The sequence below is a fragment of the Odontesthes bonariensis genome, chromosome 7 (genome assembly GCF_027942865.1).
Source record: "Odontesthes bonariensis isolate fOdoBon6 chromosome 7, fOdoBon6.hap1, whole genome shotgun sequence".
In the NCBI taxonomy this organism is placed as follows: Eukaryota; Metazoa; Chordata; class Actinopteri; order Atheriniformes; family Atherinopsidae; genus Odontesthes; species Odontesthes bonariensis.
In genome coordinates, this window is record NC_134512.1 from 23814696 (window position 1) to 23832121 (window position 17426).

General features: G+C 38.5%; 2 protein-coding genes across 3 annotated transcripts; both read right to left on the bottom strand.

The window, feature by feature from the left end:
- Positions 1 to 918: 918 nt before the first annotated feature.
- On the bottom strand, positions 919 to 11232 carry LOC142384183 (uncharacterized). 2 transcript variants are annotated; one of them, XM_075470215.1, is made up of 18 exons: positions 9473 to 11232; positions 9264 to 9378; positions 8996 to 9170; positions 8542 to 8653; positions 8116 to 8222; positions 7885 to 8011; positions 7674 to 7794; positions 7460 to 7545; positions 7133 to 7269; positions 6970 to 7029; positions 6815 to 6878; positions 6632 to 6726; positions 6424 to 6552; positions 2121 to 2235; positions 1899 to 2036; positions 1556 to 1722; positions 1384 to 1466; positions 919 to 1290 (listed from the first exon to the last, which is right to left on the bottom strand). In XM_075470215.1, the coding sequence occupies exons 1-18, from the start codon at positions 9570 to 9572 to the stop codon at positions 1095 to 1097; spliced, it is 2127 nt and encodes a 708-aa protein (XP_075326330.1). In that variant the 5' UTR covers positions 9573 to 11232; the 3' UTR covers positions 919 to 1094. The 2 variants fall into 2 exon arrangements, with proteins under 2 accessions (XP_075326330.1, XP_075326331.1); XM_075470216.1 differs by lacking the exon at positions 1384 to 1466.
- A 1786-nt stretch (positions 11233 to 13018) lies between these two features.
- Positions 13019 to 16777, bottom strand: LOC142384184 (interleukin-17 receptor A). The gene is made up of 5 exons (XM_075470217.1): positions 16526 to 16777; positions 16398 to 16419; positions 15738 to 15872; positions 15438 to 15556; positions 13019 to 13337 (listed from the first exon to the last, which is right to left on the bottom strand). The coding sequence occupies exons 1-5, from the start codon at positions 16622 to 16624 to the stop codon at positions 13173 to 13175; spliced, it is 540 nt and encodes a 179-aa protein (XP_075326332.1). The 5' UTR covers positions 16625 to 16777; the 3' UTR covers positions 13019 to 13172.
- Between the last annotated feature and the right edge of the window lie 649 nt (positions 16778 to 17426).

Consider the following 17426-nt stretch of genomic DNA (forward strand, 5'->3'; position numbering starts at 1 on the left):
ATTTGAATATTTTCGGTAACATGCAAATACCATTTTGAATGTGAGATTATTCATTTTTATCTAATGTTTTGTTTACTACCACATTTTACAAAAGGTTTATTGAGAACCCCTTTCTTGCTGTAGTTAGATGTGTTCCATTTATCATGATGAAATTAAATCAAGTCTTTGTACAGAATACAAAATCAGCTGTAATTAACAATATCTTTGAAATTATATTCTAATGTTGCTATCTCAAGATAAACATCTTAATTTAGTCATTAAAATGTTGAGAAAACAAGGCTTATTTTTGTTGCCAAAATATTTTGGAATAACAGATCTTGTCATCTTGGCAGTTTCCTCTTTCAGACATCAGAAGTGCCACACTTCTGATGTCCACCATGCATGGATGGCATCGACACACCTGTAGCATCTGACGTCAGCATAAAAATGTTTCTCTGTTCAACTGTTATAGCTGAAGCAGAGAAATTAGAGATATTCAACCCCTAATCTTTGCATACTAGATGAAATCTGCTCAAAAAACTTCACTGCAGCAAACAAAAACCCCACATTTATGCCCATAAATCATTATTCACTTCTGGATTCTACCAAATAGTCATGACATTGATCTTGGAAGCTGAAATGAGATGTAATCAATGACATCGATTAGCTCTCTATAATTATCCTGTGATCCTGAGAAATAAAACCGACTCACTTGTCTTGTGAAAACATAAAATGTGATTTCTCAGGATGAGATAAATTACATTTCATTAATTAAGCAGATCTACCTAGAGCAACGTTCAAGTGAGGAGCTCATTGGGGGAAATGTGCGATTCAGTATCATAAAATTTTAGATGATCTATTTAGTAGAATTTGTAGTCATGCGGTCCAATAACAGTTTACACAATAATATTTTTATCATATAACAGAAAAAAAGTCAAATCAGACACATTTGGATTTAATGGATTTGCGAGACAAGCAAACGCATATCATTAATTCACATTCATATTCATTATGTCACGATGTTACACTCAAATAAAAAAAAAGAAAAAAAAAGAATTTAGGTTGAAAATGACAAAACACTTAAGAATGACAAACAAAACTCAATCATAAAAATTCTAATCTATCCAAACAAAGCCTGGTTTTGGCCATGCCTGTGTTTGGACTTTGTTGGGATCTACAGAGTCTGAAGTCAGCTTTGGGGAGATGGGATGTGGTGATGCCAAAGACATCTTTGCAGCCAGGAGCCCCATGCGAACGCAGCTGTCCGTGTCTCTGCCCTGGACAATCCCTGCCATTAAGGCACCTGCAAGACTGCAGTGAAAGCCAGTGAAAGGAAAGAGGTCACAGAAAATAAAAGTGGATGAAAATACAGAAGAGAAAGTAGGTTGAGTAAATTTTTAGCACCTGTCTCCTGCTCCTGACACATTCATCGTCTCCTCTGAGGTCACGGTCAATGCTGGGTAATGCAAAGCACAAAGCTGCCTCCTCTGGAAATACAGTTGCAGCAAAAATAATTGTCTCAGTTGCCGTTGTAGTAATTGTCCTTATTACTGATTTACAGAAAGACAGCGCTTACTCTTTTCTGTTTTCTTGGCTTCAGGCTGACTGAGCCTCCGTCGTGTTCTCCACAAAGCAGCACACCATTAGGGCCAAGTGTCACCACCAGACAGTGAAGATGCTCCAGGAGAGGGCGTGAGAGAGCCACAGCAACGCTCAGGATCTCATCAAGAGCGTTTGGCAGCACTGCCACAAGATTAACCACATCCTCAACTACGATCACATGATTTGCATTTTCAGCAAGAAGTCTAACTGTAACAACTGTAGGAAATGTGTGGGTTTGTCCATCGTAGCATGAGCAATTAAAAAAAGACATGCAGCACACTTAAAACATCAAATATTTATGAAAGAACATACTTTACCTGCAGGTGTTGTGATACCCAGAGTTTCATTCATGATGCACAGCTCTGCCAGATTTGGGGATGAATAGGAAAGAGACTTCCAGGCATCTGACAGGAAAGGCTTACAAGCCTTTTCTGCGTCTGTTGGTTCGTACCAAACTGTGACACACAGGGAGAGCATTGCATCAAAAATCAATGAAAGCTCCTGTTCACAATCATGCACGATTATGTCTTCATGCTTACCATTTATGTTGTGCTTTTTGGCAAGAGAGCAAACATAATTAATGGTGGAGACGGGGATGTTTCCATCAAGACACACAAGAGCGGCTGATGAAAGCTGCCTCTCAAACTTTGACACCTATAGAAAGATATGTCAAGACAGAATTCGGACTTAGTAACATAAGTTTATGTCAGAGCGTTTAAAACCACAAGATTATATAAGCCAATTGCATAAAATAGAAGGAAGTCTTCAAACTCAAGGATAAAAAAAATGGTGTCATCAATGATTTAAATATATTCTACACAGATTATTATAAAAAAAATTATTTAAATGCAGTAAAACTGAATCCTGAAGAGGAATTCCTTTATCAGTGTTGGAGCAAAAACAGCATAGATGTCTTAAAGGTGCTTGTGAAAAAAATTATAAAAAAATAAAAAAAATTCAACAAAAAATATCAAAGAACTGAAAAAATCTGTACCTACGATGTTATATGAAAAAAAGCCTACGCACCATGCAGCTGATTTAAACAGTTCAGAAGCTTTTCAGGCATTTACTGTAGTACTATGTTGTACCACTAGATGAAACGTGAGTCACCATAGAGTCTAGTCTGCCCTGGATTCAACCGATGAATAAGAGCAGGAAGCGGTATCAGAGAGTCTCTATTAGGGCTGTGGCGGTATCCAGCACTGCCAGTAACAAATGGAGAGCTTACCGCGCCGCCGGCTCGAATCCGCGTCTATTCGCGTCTTTGCATTGACTTTGTATGTAATCACGTCGCGCGAACGATTCCGGTGTGAGCTATCGAAAACCGCAGTTGTTTCAACAATGTTGGAAGCTCCTGCAAATTAGCATTACCTCTCGCACCAACCCCAACACAAACTTTTCAAGCTGATTCTGTGACGTTGTTTTGCTGCATGTTAGCACACAATGTGGTGCTGAGCATTACCAGAGAAACAGCGGTGGCTCAGTAAAGACGTCTTTTTTTTTTAAACCTATGAGTGAAAAGAGCTATGGTGTTTTATTTTATTTTATTTTATTTTTATGTTTATTTTTATTTCACAAAGGGACAAAGTATATTGATGAACATTTAAATGTAAATATACAGGATTATAGCCAAAGGCTAATTTCCATCCTTAGTCCCTGACAGGTAGATGGTCCCTAAACATTATTATTATTTTTTTTAAATAATAGTAATAATAATAAAACAAAACAGAGTAAAACATTATAATAGACATAATAGTACATAGTAAATACAACAAAACAAAACAAAGTAAAAACATTATAATAGACATAATAGATAATAACAGACAACAGATCAGCAGCAGTGGACAAATTAAAAAATTATCCCAGCTAGTGACAACAGGTTTGATTTTCCAGAAGCCATTTTTTAAGATGTTTGGAAAAAGAGGTGAGAGTAGATAGGTCACGTATTGCACTTGGTATAGAGTTCCAGGTATTGGTTGCTCTGTAGGAAAAAATTGCTTGGCCAAAAGCACTTCTCCTAAAGGGAACAGTGCAATTACCTCTGGAGCCTGCTCTAGTTGTGCTGTTTATGTTCCTTTTAATATATTCCTGTAAAGGTGGTGGAGCTAGACCATGAAGGATTTTAAAAGCTAAAATAGAGTCAGTGTATTTCACAGTGTTTTCCACATCCAGCAAATCAAGTTTTTTTAAAATCTGATAGTGATGATACATTTTAGGTTTTCTATCTAAAACTTTTATAGCTTGTTTATATGTTGACTCAAGGGACTTTAGAGTTGTCTTACAAGCTGAGGCCCAACTAGTTATACAATAGGTCATATGAGACATGATCATTGCATCAAAGTATAGCCTAGCTGCTTCAAAAGTAAGATTGTTTCTTATATATCTAAAGTTGGACAAGTTAAATTTCATTTTGTTGACAGTTTTTTTTGTGTGTTACTTAAAACTCAGTTGTGAGTCCAAAGTCACACCTAGGTATTTAAACTCTTGAACTACTTCAAGCTTTTTCTCTCTCACAAAAATATTAGGGTCTGTGTCAGATCTATTTAGCCTTTTGGAGAAATACATTGAAACAGTCTTGGACACATTTAAGTACAGGTGAGAGCTCTCTAACCAATTGCACACATTACTCATAACAGCTGTAAGTTGTTTTGCAGCTTGCGCCTTGTCTTTAGTGTGTACATAAAGCACAGCATCATCCGCATACAGTTGGCAGGTCACTGTTGACGGGCAGTAACTTGCCAAGTCATTTATGAATAGACTAAATAAAAGAGGTCCTAGTATTGAACCTTGGGGTACTCCTAGGTTATTCTCACGAGGCATAGATTTCGTGTTTTGAACTCTGACACATTGAAGTCTTGATGAAAGATATGATTCCATCCATTTTAGGGATTTCTCAGAGAAATTAAAATGAGTCAACTTGGTTATTAGTAACTTGTGGTTGACTGTGTCAAACGCTTTACTCAGGTCAAGGAACACAGCTCCAACAACCCCACCTGTATCAAGCCTGGATTTTATGGTTTCCAAGAAGTAGCAAACAGCTGTCTCTGTAGAGTGGTGTTTTCTAAAGCCAAATTGGAGGTCGTTTATCATATATGGACTTGTGTTTAAATGATATATGATTTGTTCTGCAACCAGTTTCTCCGCTATCTTGGATATTGAGGGGAGTATACTGATCGGTCTATAGTTTCCAGTCAGTGTAGGGTCTCCAGACTTAAGGATTGGTGTAATAATAGAATCCTTCCAGGAGTCTGGAAAAACACCTACGTTTATGGAATCATTGATAATGTTTGTTAGCGGAGCTATGAAAGACTCTTTGTGAGTTTTAAGAAATAATGAATCCATGTCAAAGGTATCTTTGGCTCTGGTACTTTTAAGGCCGTAGATAACCTTATCAACTTGTGATTGAGTTACAGCATGGATGTCAAATATTGGGGCATCAGTGTTAAGGGGCATTGGAGTTAGTTGATGAACTTCATGACCTGAGTTTTGCTCCATATTTTTCACAGAGTCAACAAAATAAACATTAAGAGCTGTCGCAATGTCCTTAGGCTCATTGATTACCCTGTCAGGCAGCTTCAACTCTTTATTTTCCCTACATATGGTACTATTTGATGTCAGCTTCTTAATGTTTGTCCAGATTTCTTTTGTGTTCCCTCTAGCACTATTTATTATACTAATAAAAAAGTTTACTTTTGCAGTCCTAAATGCTTTAGTGACTTTATTACGCAAAGAGGTAAATATCTGTCTGTCTATCCCAGTGTTAGTTTTTAAAGAGGTCTTGAGAGCATGATCTTGTTGTTTCATTAATGACCATATGGTGTCATTGAACCAGGGTAAGTGATTCTTTTTGGTTGGTTTAGTTTTAATTTTCTTCATAAACTGTCCCATAGTTTCTTGAATAACATCCATAAGTACCCTGCAGTTTTCATTTACATCCTCTTTTATAAGATGGGTATTCCAGTTTATGTTGTTTAGAGCAAGTTTAAAATTTTCAATCTCACCCTTTGGTATTCTCAGTTTCTCTGGTATTTGTCTAGATGGACAAGTATGTCTATGTTTTGATAGTTTTCTAGAGAAAAGAATAAGGTTGTGGTCAGATAGACCTGTAAGCATATTATATGTTTTCTGAACTCTATCACTCTTATTACTAAAAATCAGATCTATGCATGTCTGTGATGTATTAGTTATTCTTGTAGGGCCTTTAATTAACTGGGATAAATCAAACTTACTAGTTAAAGCTTTCAGGTGTTTGCAAGTTGTTTCATCAAGCCAGTTTATGTTAAAATCTCCAATTAAAATAATTTCTGACTTCTTGCTACATTCTTTAAGCACATCCTGTAGCTTCTCATAAACAAAATTAATATTGATGAAAAATGTTTTATCTGGTAAAACTATGCCCCCTTGTGGTGATTTTTGAAAGTTATATGGACTTAACATAGTGCAGATGTCAGTAAATATGGGGATAATGGAGATGAAATTTTTATAAAAATGTGACTATTGGTCATGAATAAACAGACTATGTTATTTTAGTCCCATAAGTACCAACACATTACACAGTACATTACATGATTTGTCACCATGAGTTTTTTTTTTTATTTATATCTTGAGCTGTAGATCTTTGCATTTTGCACACCATTTAAGCAAGCATGGAGATTGTAGATGCTGATATTGACATTAAAATCCTTAGATGTCACTTGGACTGTAGCAGAATACCACGTTTGATATGTTGACAACCTGAAAGGACTAAACATGTACTCCAAGAATACATGGTCTGAATATGGTACTAGAACATGGTCCTGCACTAATCTGACTAAAAATCAACAAACTATTAGTAAAACTTACATATTTGTCTGTGATTTGCTGATGAATGTCCATGTCTCCCAGTCCGAGACTTAGCTCTCCATTCTCAGTGATAACAGCACAGTAGGTTGCTGTGCTCCGTTCTTGTAGTCTGGCCACACCACTTGTGTTCTTAACAAAAATATAAAAAAGGCTTTTTCCTACATGATTTGAACAATGTTTAGTAACCAACTGTTAAATGTTCACATACCATATGTTTACAGTAGTTTAATACTGCATCACTGTTTGCATCAGCTCCAGTGGCTGAGATGAACAGGGGTTTACGGCCTAATCTACTCAGAGAGTCTTGAAAAAAAGCCCCAAAGAACTGTTAGAGAAACATAAAAATGTACGAAAAAAAATATGTGCGTTTACGATCAGATAAAAAAACAACCAGCAATGTTCCGTCCTACACCGCCAAATGATTGACAGACACTTCCTGGGTTAGTCTGTCCAAACTGAAAGAGATTAAAAAGCATTCTCAGAAGTCAATCTGCTTCATCTATTCTGCAGAATTGTGCAAAAACATGTGCTGTGAAGGAAACTCACACGAAGTGTTTTTGTTTTTCCTTTGGCAATAAAATCAACGTTTATGCCTCCAATGACAACCTGAAACAGAATGTCATACCTTTGTGTCCCTTTTTTTTTTTTTAAATTTGCATGTAACTGTTTTACTAATTGAAATCAATCTGAACATTGGGTTCATACTCACAATATCTGATTCTGAGTCCGTCTGGAGTCTTCCAAGATGATGGGCTTGACTTTTTGATGTCCTTTCACTCATTTTTTTGGACAGTTCACAGGCTATCTGACAGCCAACTTTAGCATTGTTATGAATGAGAGCAATGTCTTTAAACAGGCCATGTTAAGGATAATGGTCAAAGACCATCAGCAGAGGACCTAGGGGACACTACATTGTGACACTATCATGTAAATCAGTCTTTCTTTGTGCCTTTCTCTTTTTTTCCATCAAAACATCTAACGTGATCGTGTTCTCTGAGTAACGTTTTAGCAATTCAGATTTTTTTTCAAAGGATACTTGCCAGAAGAGACTTTCCCTGAGTCAACTTATTGACCTTTTGAAGAATGAATGGTGTCACATCTCTGCCTGTGATACCTTGAGAACTGAGGTAATCAAAGTGAGAACTGAAAGTGTTCAACAGAAACCCAGACATAAAATTTCCTCTAATGTTACCGATCAAGTATCTAAAACCGAACAATAACAATGATGATGAAGAAAAATACAACAATACCTCGCCTCAGTCACTGCAGCCTGTATGGCTTCCTCTATCTGCTGGCCTGCTGCTGCATTCTTTTCTGGGATAGGTACTGCTATCAGGACACCACTTTGGAGACCCAGCGACAAAGTGCTCGCTGAATGAAATGAAATGAAGGCACAGTGAGAGATAAAATATAATAACAGCTTTGCACTGGAGACATAAAGGATATAAAATGCTAATCTACCAATGAGTTTTGCAGCTTCACTAGGGTTGCAGACATGGCATGCAGAGGTGAATCCACTGTGTGGAGAGAAGAAAGCTGGGAAACTCTTTGACGCTCCATAAGTGGCTACACACACACCCTGTGTTTCCTATTCATAGAAACATAGCAGGGAAAATAATGACTGGTAAGAGATTTTTTTTTGGAATCACACTTTTCTACCAATATGAATCATGCTCATGGACCTTTTCTTACAAGGAACTCCAGGGTGCGACCAATGTCCAAAATAGACTTGACTCCGGCAGAGACAACAGCGATCGGAGTCCTGCCAAGCTCCGTCAGATCTGCACTGATGTCTAGACCTATGGGAAATGAGCATTTAGTCATAAGCAAACTCTTTGCATTACTTCACAACAGAGGTTCCCGAATAAAATAAATCTATTTAAAAATAGGCAATAGACACAGTGAAATTATTGTTACACCTTCCCAGCATCAATAATCAGTCACCAGATGTTTTTAATCAGCCAGTTAAGCAACTTCACTGGCTTTTTGTCCAACTAAATGTTTGATCAACCAGGATTTGTTTTCTCAAAGAAAAGGTCTTTGTGAAACTATATTAAAACAATCCAATCAATTTTAGTATGTGTGGGGTAATTTCCAACAAGATGAAAGTCAGCTCACTGTTCTGTCCATCTCTGTGAACTCCTCCAATGCCCCCTGTGACAAAAACAGGGATCCCAGCTCTGTGTGCCGCGATCATAGTGGCTGACACTGTGGTTCCTCCAGAGAGACCCTGAAATATAACATGCACACTCAGAACCGCACATGCAAAACTTCAAAAGACCTTGTCTTCACACCAACTTTCATGTAAATCCTAGTCTCAATCCCAAGTCCACTGACCCTAACCTCTGATTTAGTGTGCGGCTGTGTAGGGTGTAATGTCCTGTTTGTTTTAAGGACTAAAGGATGGTGATGATCTGGCTCTTCAAACACAGCGTGGAGGGACATTTAGAAGGGAAAACCTGCTCTATGCAGGAAATCAACAGGGGTACGGCCCAGTGGTGGGATTGGGATTGAGCTAAGGACAGAGATTGTTTTTAGATTTGTATTTGAGATATAAGCGCAGCAGTCTCACTTTGCTGATCACATAAGGCAGATCACGTCGTGACACCTTTAGAGGGCTCTTGAATTGAGCGAGGTAGTCGAGCTCATCTGATGACAGTCCAACACGGATTTCCCCCTCAATCACACCAACCGTGGCTGGAGTGGCTCCTTCGGCTCGCACAATGGCCTCCACCTCTTTTGCAGTGCTGGATGGAAAGAGCAGCTCATGATCATTTCTTAAATCAAATATTAGCTTGTCCAGTCAGAATGTGTTGCCATTTGAAGACTATCCAATGCACCTCAGGTTGTGTGGATATGGCATGCCATGTGTGATTATAGTGCTCTCGAGTGCAACCACTGGCCTGTTATCTGCCAATGCCTGAGACACAGATGGGTGAACGTTGAAGAGGACACCTGAGAGAAGTGGAAATATTAAGCATTAGTGACATCAGGCTGCGTGTACCCTAACATTTTTAATGTCGGAGGTGTAATGAGAAGGTGTATTCACCCTTGCTGCAGAGTGTGTTAACTCCTCTTCTTAGGATGAGTGTAAAGGCTCTCTTCAGGATCCTCATTCTGATCAGAAACCTTGATAACAAGTAGAGCATCAGCTGATCCTCTTCTTGCAATAGAAGAGGATCAACAGTGTGTAGATCAGTGTAGTTTGAGTAGATCAACAGTGTTTGGCTGTTTCAACCCAAAATTTTGGCTGCGAAATAAGAAACAGTGATTCTACATACAGGCGCCGGTTTTCTGCAGAACTACTAGAACTTAAGAGGTACTGATGGTAATGCTGACAGAATGAAATCAAAACAGAAAAACAAATGAAAAAGTATCTTCTAGTTGTTCAACTCCCAAACCTCTGAGACAGCATTCCAGAAAGAAGAACTTTCACTTGCTCTTCAAAATGTATTAAATATTCAAATCTTACAACATTAACAAAAAGCATGACCATGCAATGAAACTTCAAGGTTTAAAGGAGATTACTGACTTTGTTACAGTAGTCTGATTTATTTGCAGGGAAACAAACAAAAAAAATCCCGTGTTCCTATGTATACTCATCTTTATGAACAATTCTAGCACTTATTAAAATTAGAAACAACTTCACCTCAAGTTCTTCAAGGAAAATGTTTACAAGTCCTCCCAGGTTGGATTGCACCCTACAGCATGCTTTATACTACTACACGACACAGGTCCTATTCAGCCATTGTGAGAATTTTCTTTGCCCCAGTTAGCTGGAGAAAAAAAATCTCACCATCCTATCCCCCTTTTTGGGGCCACTCTAACAAACAGACATCCAAATTCCAGAGCAAAGATCTTTTACTTTTCTCTTACAGCAGTGCATTCAAGCACTAAGGACAGTTAGCTGATATGTACTTAAAATTTTATGTATACATTTCAATTTGTAAGACTCATTCCATACCAGCATTGTAAAGTAGAGATCTGCTTTTAATCTGAAATGTAATAAACTATGAGTGAAAGGATTGGAAATACATCCATACAAACACATACTGAACCATATAATTACACTTCCAACTGAAAAAATCTTATAGTTTGTGTAAATCAAAAGCAGCTATAAAGTATATAAAAAGTATTTATAGTAGGAAGAAGACAATATTTACTCAAAATGTCCTTGCTATCCGATATCAAAGGTCCACAGCATATCATATTTGGTCAATCAGTTATTTAAGGATAAAAAGAAACAACAAAAAACCCAAAACAGCTTCTCCACAAACAAAATGAAGTGCTTACCTTCTCCGGTGCAACAAAAAAAGCCATAAACTTTGGCCAGAAAGCTGAACTTTGACCCAAACACTATTTACACAGCCCACAACCATCAACCACAGAGCTCAGCGATCTAAACTCTTCTAGAACTGTCTCTTGGCAGAAAACAATGTTTGATCTTCAAAAATACTGCTGAACAGACAACAAACAGATACAGCAAGATAAAGTGTAAAGAATTAAAAATGTCTGTTTAGGGGATGTCCACACTGATATCTCAGAGTACAGACTACATGTAAGCACTTGTGCAGGACTGCGCTTGATGATTTCCTCAAACACATGGGGAGATCTTCCTCATGAAAATCTCTTGGTGTTAGGTGATTGAAAACACTCAATAATGTCAGGGTGGAACTCCAGTGTCCCGCACGTTTGATGTGTTTCAGCCAGTTTCACTCACAGTGAAACCACTTCCTTGAGTCTCCACATGAATGACAACTTGGTTTGAGTCAAGCACACAATACCTCAGGTTTATGAGCTTTCATTAAATCAATTTATGGCCGTGTCATCCTCCAAGTCTGAGCATTCCATAAATTCATCCTCAAACCACTGTGGATGCTCCAGCTGATATGCACGGAAAGCCTCTATGGCATCACACAGGGCTCTGCCTGAGGGGTACTGATGGTATTTGTCCTCTGAAAGTCCATCAATTTGTTTCACTCGGCCTGGTTCGTGTTTTTCTGTGTCCAGGATTCTGAAAAAGACCTCCTCGAATTGTTTCATTAGCTTGTAGCGTACCGTAATGTTGAAAGGTGAAGGAATGTCTTCCTCAGAGCTAATGTCATCAAAGTAAGCCACAATGTACTTTTTAAAAGACGCGGAGCGGATAAAATGCGGGAGGATGAGGGTGAGGGATGGAGTGAGCATGTCACCTGCTGGTGAGTGTGCATCTTCTCGAAGAAAAACCTGTTTGTCACCACACATGGCTCTCCATTTGGCTTGTACTCCTCGCGAGCAAAGAATTAATATCTTATCTGAAGAGCTCTCTATTTGTTTTTTGTGCCAATCTAACCACTGGATGCTTCCCAACACTCCCAGTCTGGTCGAATCTAGCAGGTCCAGGACCACTTCGGTACCACATTTGGTCGCCAGGAAGGCGCAAAGCTTGAGAACAATGTTTTTGTATAAATGGTGGTCAAGGGAGTAGATGATGAGGACTCGCTTCCTCCCTTGAACTTGAAAAACTTCCGGCTGGTCTTTAGCAGCAGAGGAAGATCTGTTCAAAGGATCTGAGAGATGAATGAAATCCCTTTAATTACTCAGCTATTCAAGCAACATATTCTAATGAATGCAATAGGTTCATAAGAAAGCAAACCTTTATGAGACGCTCTCCACAGCAAAAAACCAAGCCCACCAACAACAAGCACCAGCCCCACACAGGTGAGTGTAATAAAAGGCTGTGTTGGATTATCTAAAAAACAAACAAAAGTCCACAATAAGCTAAGTGAATGTACAAGTGTATTAAAACATTTCACATATCAAATTTAGAAGTAAAACTAAAAGACCTCCCTCCGACATCATTGACGAGCATTTGCTCAACGCGATTCACGACATCCTGTCAAAAATCATACTCACTTTGGCAGTAAACCACGTTTTTTACGGCGATCTCACAGTCATTTTTGCAGCGTCTAAAGAATGGCTTGATCTTTAAAACAGACAGAGTAAGTTAAGTTTCGACATTTTGTATCCACAAGGAATATTAATTGATCAAGTGTTGCAACTTCAAATCAAAATCTATCTCACCATAACCAACATTTCACATTCTGAGCGCCAGCAAGGATCAAACGCAAAAGTCACATTCAGCGATGTCCTGTTTTCCTTTTAGTGTAATTGAGAGGCAAAATCAATTATGGCTAAAGCTGTGCAGTTGAGCAATTTGCATTAAATGGTGACATAGTCAGTGTAAATACCTTTAAGACACTCTTTGAGTAATTGAGCCCACAGTTTTGGATAGAAACTTGGTATCTCTCTGAATACTGGGATGACTCAAATACCACAAAAATGGAAAATGTTGGTTTCTCATCAATAAACACAGTGATGTTGGGATTCCACAGGCTACCTGAAAGAACAAGAAAAACCCACAAACAAACAGCATAAAGTCTTGGTCATAGATCTCAAAGGACTCAGTTTTAAAAAAAAAGGAAAACTTACCGTTTTCCTGACAAAGTTGGACTCTTTGAATTCTCCTGTCATCACATCCTGGCAATAACAGTAAATATAAGAAACTAAACTGAGAACATTCCACAGTGCAAGTACTTTCAGGTGAATACATTTTAAAACAAACAATTCATTATTTTTCTGTAGTTGATTAACAACTCTGAACAACATTTTTCTTTTTTCCTTTTTTCACGTTTCACTGACAAAATAAATATCTGATGAAAACGACAAATAACTGTTAAAACCATTCTGGTTCCGGAGCAGAAATTGTCTTACAAACTTATCATATAATCATTATAATAATCTGAGAGCGACTCACCGGGGATGGCAATTTGCTTTTTGATTCTGTAATGCCCACTGACAGGTTCTGGAAAATTAAAAACGGTCACCGTATAGCTATGCCTTGGCTCAGCCCCAACAGCCAAGGAAAAATTCCACTAGTAGACAAAGAAATTAAAATATATATGTATACAGTTTGTACCATCAGTATTGCAACAGCAAAGTGAAAACTTACATTTTCATAGACTTTTATCCTGAGTGATTTACGGTACAACTAAGAAACAATAGTCAAGCTTCAAGGCAGGAAGGAATCCTGGTGAAAGCATTAAACTCTAAAACTTACCAAAACAACAAATAAGTGTGAGTTAGGCATGTTAAGAAGTTAGAGAAGTTGAGAAAGGTGTGTTCTAAAACAGATGAGCCTTAAGAGATTCTGGGATGCCCCCATCATTAGTTAGTTAACTATTGTCGAACCCCAAATAAGACCAGGATGGACTGGTGCTGCCTTGTTCACAGGGATGGCAGCACCAGCTGATGGTCCTGAGCCTGTATGACTAAGTTTAAATACCTGGTGGCAGACTATGAAGTCAGTCTGTAAGCAAGCATTAGTTACTTGAATAAACCTCCAATACTTGAATTGATAACGAAGGAGTGACATGTGCCCTTTTTGGCTTATTGAACTTATTTCTTTTTTCTTATGTTGTAAAGTGAAAAGTGATCTGACAGAGAGAAAGAGAGAACTGGTCATCGATCGTGACACCCAGGTTTTTTTGTAGCCTCGGTCGAAGAGGGAAACAAAGAGGCGAGTTTTGAGTGATAATGTCTCCTGGAGACGAGCAGGGACTCGTGTCAACACCATACAGGTGGTGACTGACGGCACAATTAGGTATCATCTGTGTCGCAGTGATACAAGAGGCTATGTGAGCAGATAACTGACTCCAAGGGTGTGGTTTACAGTGCACCCCTGTTAAGAGACGACGGGATTTGGACAATTAAACTTGTAATGACAGGCTCATGTCAGAGAACGCGAAGAGTAGATTGCGGTAATTTATTGTGTCAAAAGACGTTGATAGTCATAGCAAGATAAGAATCCAGGACTGAACTGTCCCGGACTTCAGAATAGTGGGAGTGGCCACTTTTAAAAAGCAGACATAGACATAGACATCAAGCAGGTCGTTCCAGAATCAAGGAAAACTGAGACCCGTTGGAAAACAACCCTTTCAGCAGTTTCAGATCGGAAGGAAGCCTGATGGTTCTCTACTTGACAAAGGTTGAGAGAATGCTTTTTGGGCAAAAAGTGTTACCTCTTTTAAGGCAGTTAGAAAATATTCCCAGGACAGATATGGATATGGCCTAGAAGAAATTAAGAATCGATTCCATCTGAGCTCCACGTAAGGCGTTTCAATGCTGAGTTCAGTGTGAGGGAATGGAGGAAATGATGCAATGCTGACAGAGAGTCAGAGAGATGTGCAGTAAGATTGCTACATATTTGGCTTGTCAATATTCTGCTCTTAGGGAGTCTCTGAGTCCATCACAAAATTAGCTTTTTTATAGAAACAAAGCAGTTTTAAAGCTGAGAGTTGTGTGGCCAAAGAAGGTATAGTAGGACTGCAGATGGAAAAATAAAAGTGGTGGTGATGATCTCATCATCAGCCATTTTAAACCAGGGGGGTGCTCTCAGCAGCTCTAAAATTGGTACACAGCATTCAGATGTTATTGGTGGGCCATCATAAGGCAAGTGAACAAGCGTCGAGGCAACCGCAGTGAAAAAGTGGGATACACGTTACCAAGGCTGGCAGTTAAACACTAGCGCCGGTTACAGAGCAGAGGGCTATTCCAGGAGAACAACAGTGAAGTAAATTAAGTAATTGTCAGAGAGCAGGCATGACGATTCGGCCATCTGTGGTACAGCTTCAGATGAGAACGAGGTCAAGTTCTTTGCCTGCTTTGTGGATTGGAGCGCTGGTCACTGGAACTCAAATAGCAGAGGACAACCATGTTCTGCAATAACAGAGCGTCTACCTCATCCACAAAGCTGCTCACCATATTAGTATGATATGGTACATCAGCATAGCAGCAATAGTATGAAAAATGCATATTTAATAAAAGGAAAGAGTTGAGAGAATTTCCATTTAGTGGAGAGTAAAAAAAACAGTATCACCTCCTTGTCAGGTACATGAGAGAGGGTGTAGTTAACGGTAGGTAAAAAATAAAGATTAAATTAATGGAACTAAGTAAACAAATAACTTCTGTCTTACCATTGTATATCCTGGTTTTAGTACTTGTGTAACATTGTAAGAAAACTGCACACACATGCTTGTATTTGTATTTTCATCCACAATATTTATCTGTGATCCACAAAGGGCAGAAATAGATGCTGTGAACAGAAAAGAGTGTATATTTGATAAAACTGCTTCATCTTGTACCTTTTTCAATTGTCCAAAAACACACAAGCCAGACACTGCCAACGCAAGTTAAAATGAACAATACTTGAACTTGCTTAAGCACTGCATGGTGTTTTTTGTGGTAACAGTATTACAGATTTTAGGATTACTTACCATCAGCCTTTATTTTCCACGCCACATACATAACAGGTTCTTTTTTGCTCATACCGACTTCTACATGCTCAAGATTCCACTCCGGGCCAGTTGGAGCATGTATACGTGCAACCTTGTCTTTGTCCGAGCAGTTTCCTGACATGTAGAGTTTAATATTTTTATGCATAATAGACATTTGACTGATGTATACTTATCTGCAGTGGTAAAGAGTAGTGTACATTTACTCAAGTTGGTAACTTGGTTTATTTTGAGATATTTCCACATCACCTGATTATTTGCATTTGAGGATTCTTTACTACAATGCTTTAGTCCTACGTTAATAAGGGAAATTCTAAGCTACCGATCAGATTAGACATAGAAAAATAAAAAAATACAATGTGTTATTATTGGATGAGACTTTACTCAGCCCTGGGGAACATACAAAAGCTACCACAAATGATGTGCAGCCAGTAAAATTAGACAATGCCAACTGCAACATTAAAGAGACATCCAATAAGATTAAATGAATGCAACACACTGTATGATGGGCAAAAGGAGTACTTTTAATCAGGTAAAAATAAAATTCTCCTTTCAACACTGCTTAGGGATGTGGACAGACAAACCATACAAATAGGAAGTATTTGAACTTTATTAAACTGATTTGACAGATGAGGTACTTACTGATTTTGCAGTCATTAAGACCCTGGAAAGACAGGATAAAATGGAAAGACACACACAGTGACATCATGAAGTTCTGACAAATGTAGTGAGACTACAACTAGAATCATCTGCAATAACCAGATCTTTACCTCTAGGCTGCAGTCCAGATACTTGTCAAGAATATCAAGGGAGGATGGCGCTGCGAGTCCAGCAGTCAAACAAAAGCACAAAAATGAAAAACTGATCATTATTGGATGGATAGTGTAGTTTTACATCCCTCGTGAAAATGTGTTAAAGATTTAGAGCGAACGAGGGAAAACTGAAATAATCAACTCAATCTGTCGTTTCAATAGTTTGAGCACAAAGAAAGCGTGGTGTGCCTACAGTGCATGGATGCGTGTGTGTGTGTGCTAACATCTGAATACACAGGAAGGAGGTGCTTCGCAAATGTGGTCTGTAGCTTTCACTCTCACACACAGAGTGGAAAGTGGCCATCTGCGGTATTTGATTAACAGAAGAGAAGTTTTTCATTACTGCAGCGTGCATGTGTTGTGTAGAATAATGCAGCCAGCAAACCAACTTTTTAAAACATCAAACAGACACTAGGTGGCAGTGCAAATGTATGATAAGGATATGTCCTTCTTACATATAAATTGCAGTTTGGTGGCTTAAGACAGATTCACCAAAAAAAATCCATCCAGTTGAAAAGTTAAGAAAGTTAAGTTGTTAAGTTGTTCAGAAGGGGGAACAAAGGTGTCAGTGGTGTGTGTGTGTTCGGGGGAGGGGCTTTAACATCTAAATTACCCCTGACTCAATTACCTGAATATAGAACTAACAAAACTGGGTTGTGTTATTTGTAATCTTCTGAGTTCAGAAGACCAAAATAGAGGGCCAACAGAGTTTCCAGGATTTTATCCCCTAAAACTCCAACAATTCACAGCTTTGTTACAAGGGATTACTTTCTATAGCATAGAAATGCAGCCATGGCAATGTGTTAATACCAGTCGCATTGTCTCGGTTACTGTGTCTCCTGCAGCACCCTGAGCTCAA

Bases quoted from the DNA above. Each gene is read 5' to 3' on its own strand.
- LOC142384183 (XM_075470215.1), bottom strand. From the start codon at position 9,572: ATGCTCTACTTGTTATCAAGGTTTCTGATCAGAATGAGGATCCTGAAG. The intron at 8,012-8,115 runs GTAAGAAAAGGT...TTCTATGAATAG, and splicing joins GTCGCACCCTGGAGTTCCTT to GAAACACAGGGTGTGTGTGT. The intron at 2,037-2,120 runs GTAAGCATGAAG...TGTGTGTCACAG, and splicing joins CAAAAAGCACAACATAAATG to TTTGGTACGAACCAACAGAC.
- LOC142384184 (XM_075470217.1), bottom strand. From the start codon at position 16,624: ATGATCAGTTTTTCATTTTTGTGCTTTTGTTTGACTGCTGGACTCGCA. The intron at 15,557-15,737 runs GTAAGTAATCCT...TTCTGTTCACAG, and splicing joins GTGGAAAATAAAGGCTGATG to CATCTATTTCTGCCCTTTGT. The intron at 13,338-15,437 runs GTAAGACAGAAG...TTTGTCTACTAG, and splicing joins TAAAACCAGGATATACAATG to TGGAATTTTTCCTTGGCTGT.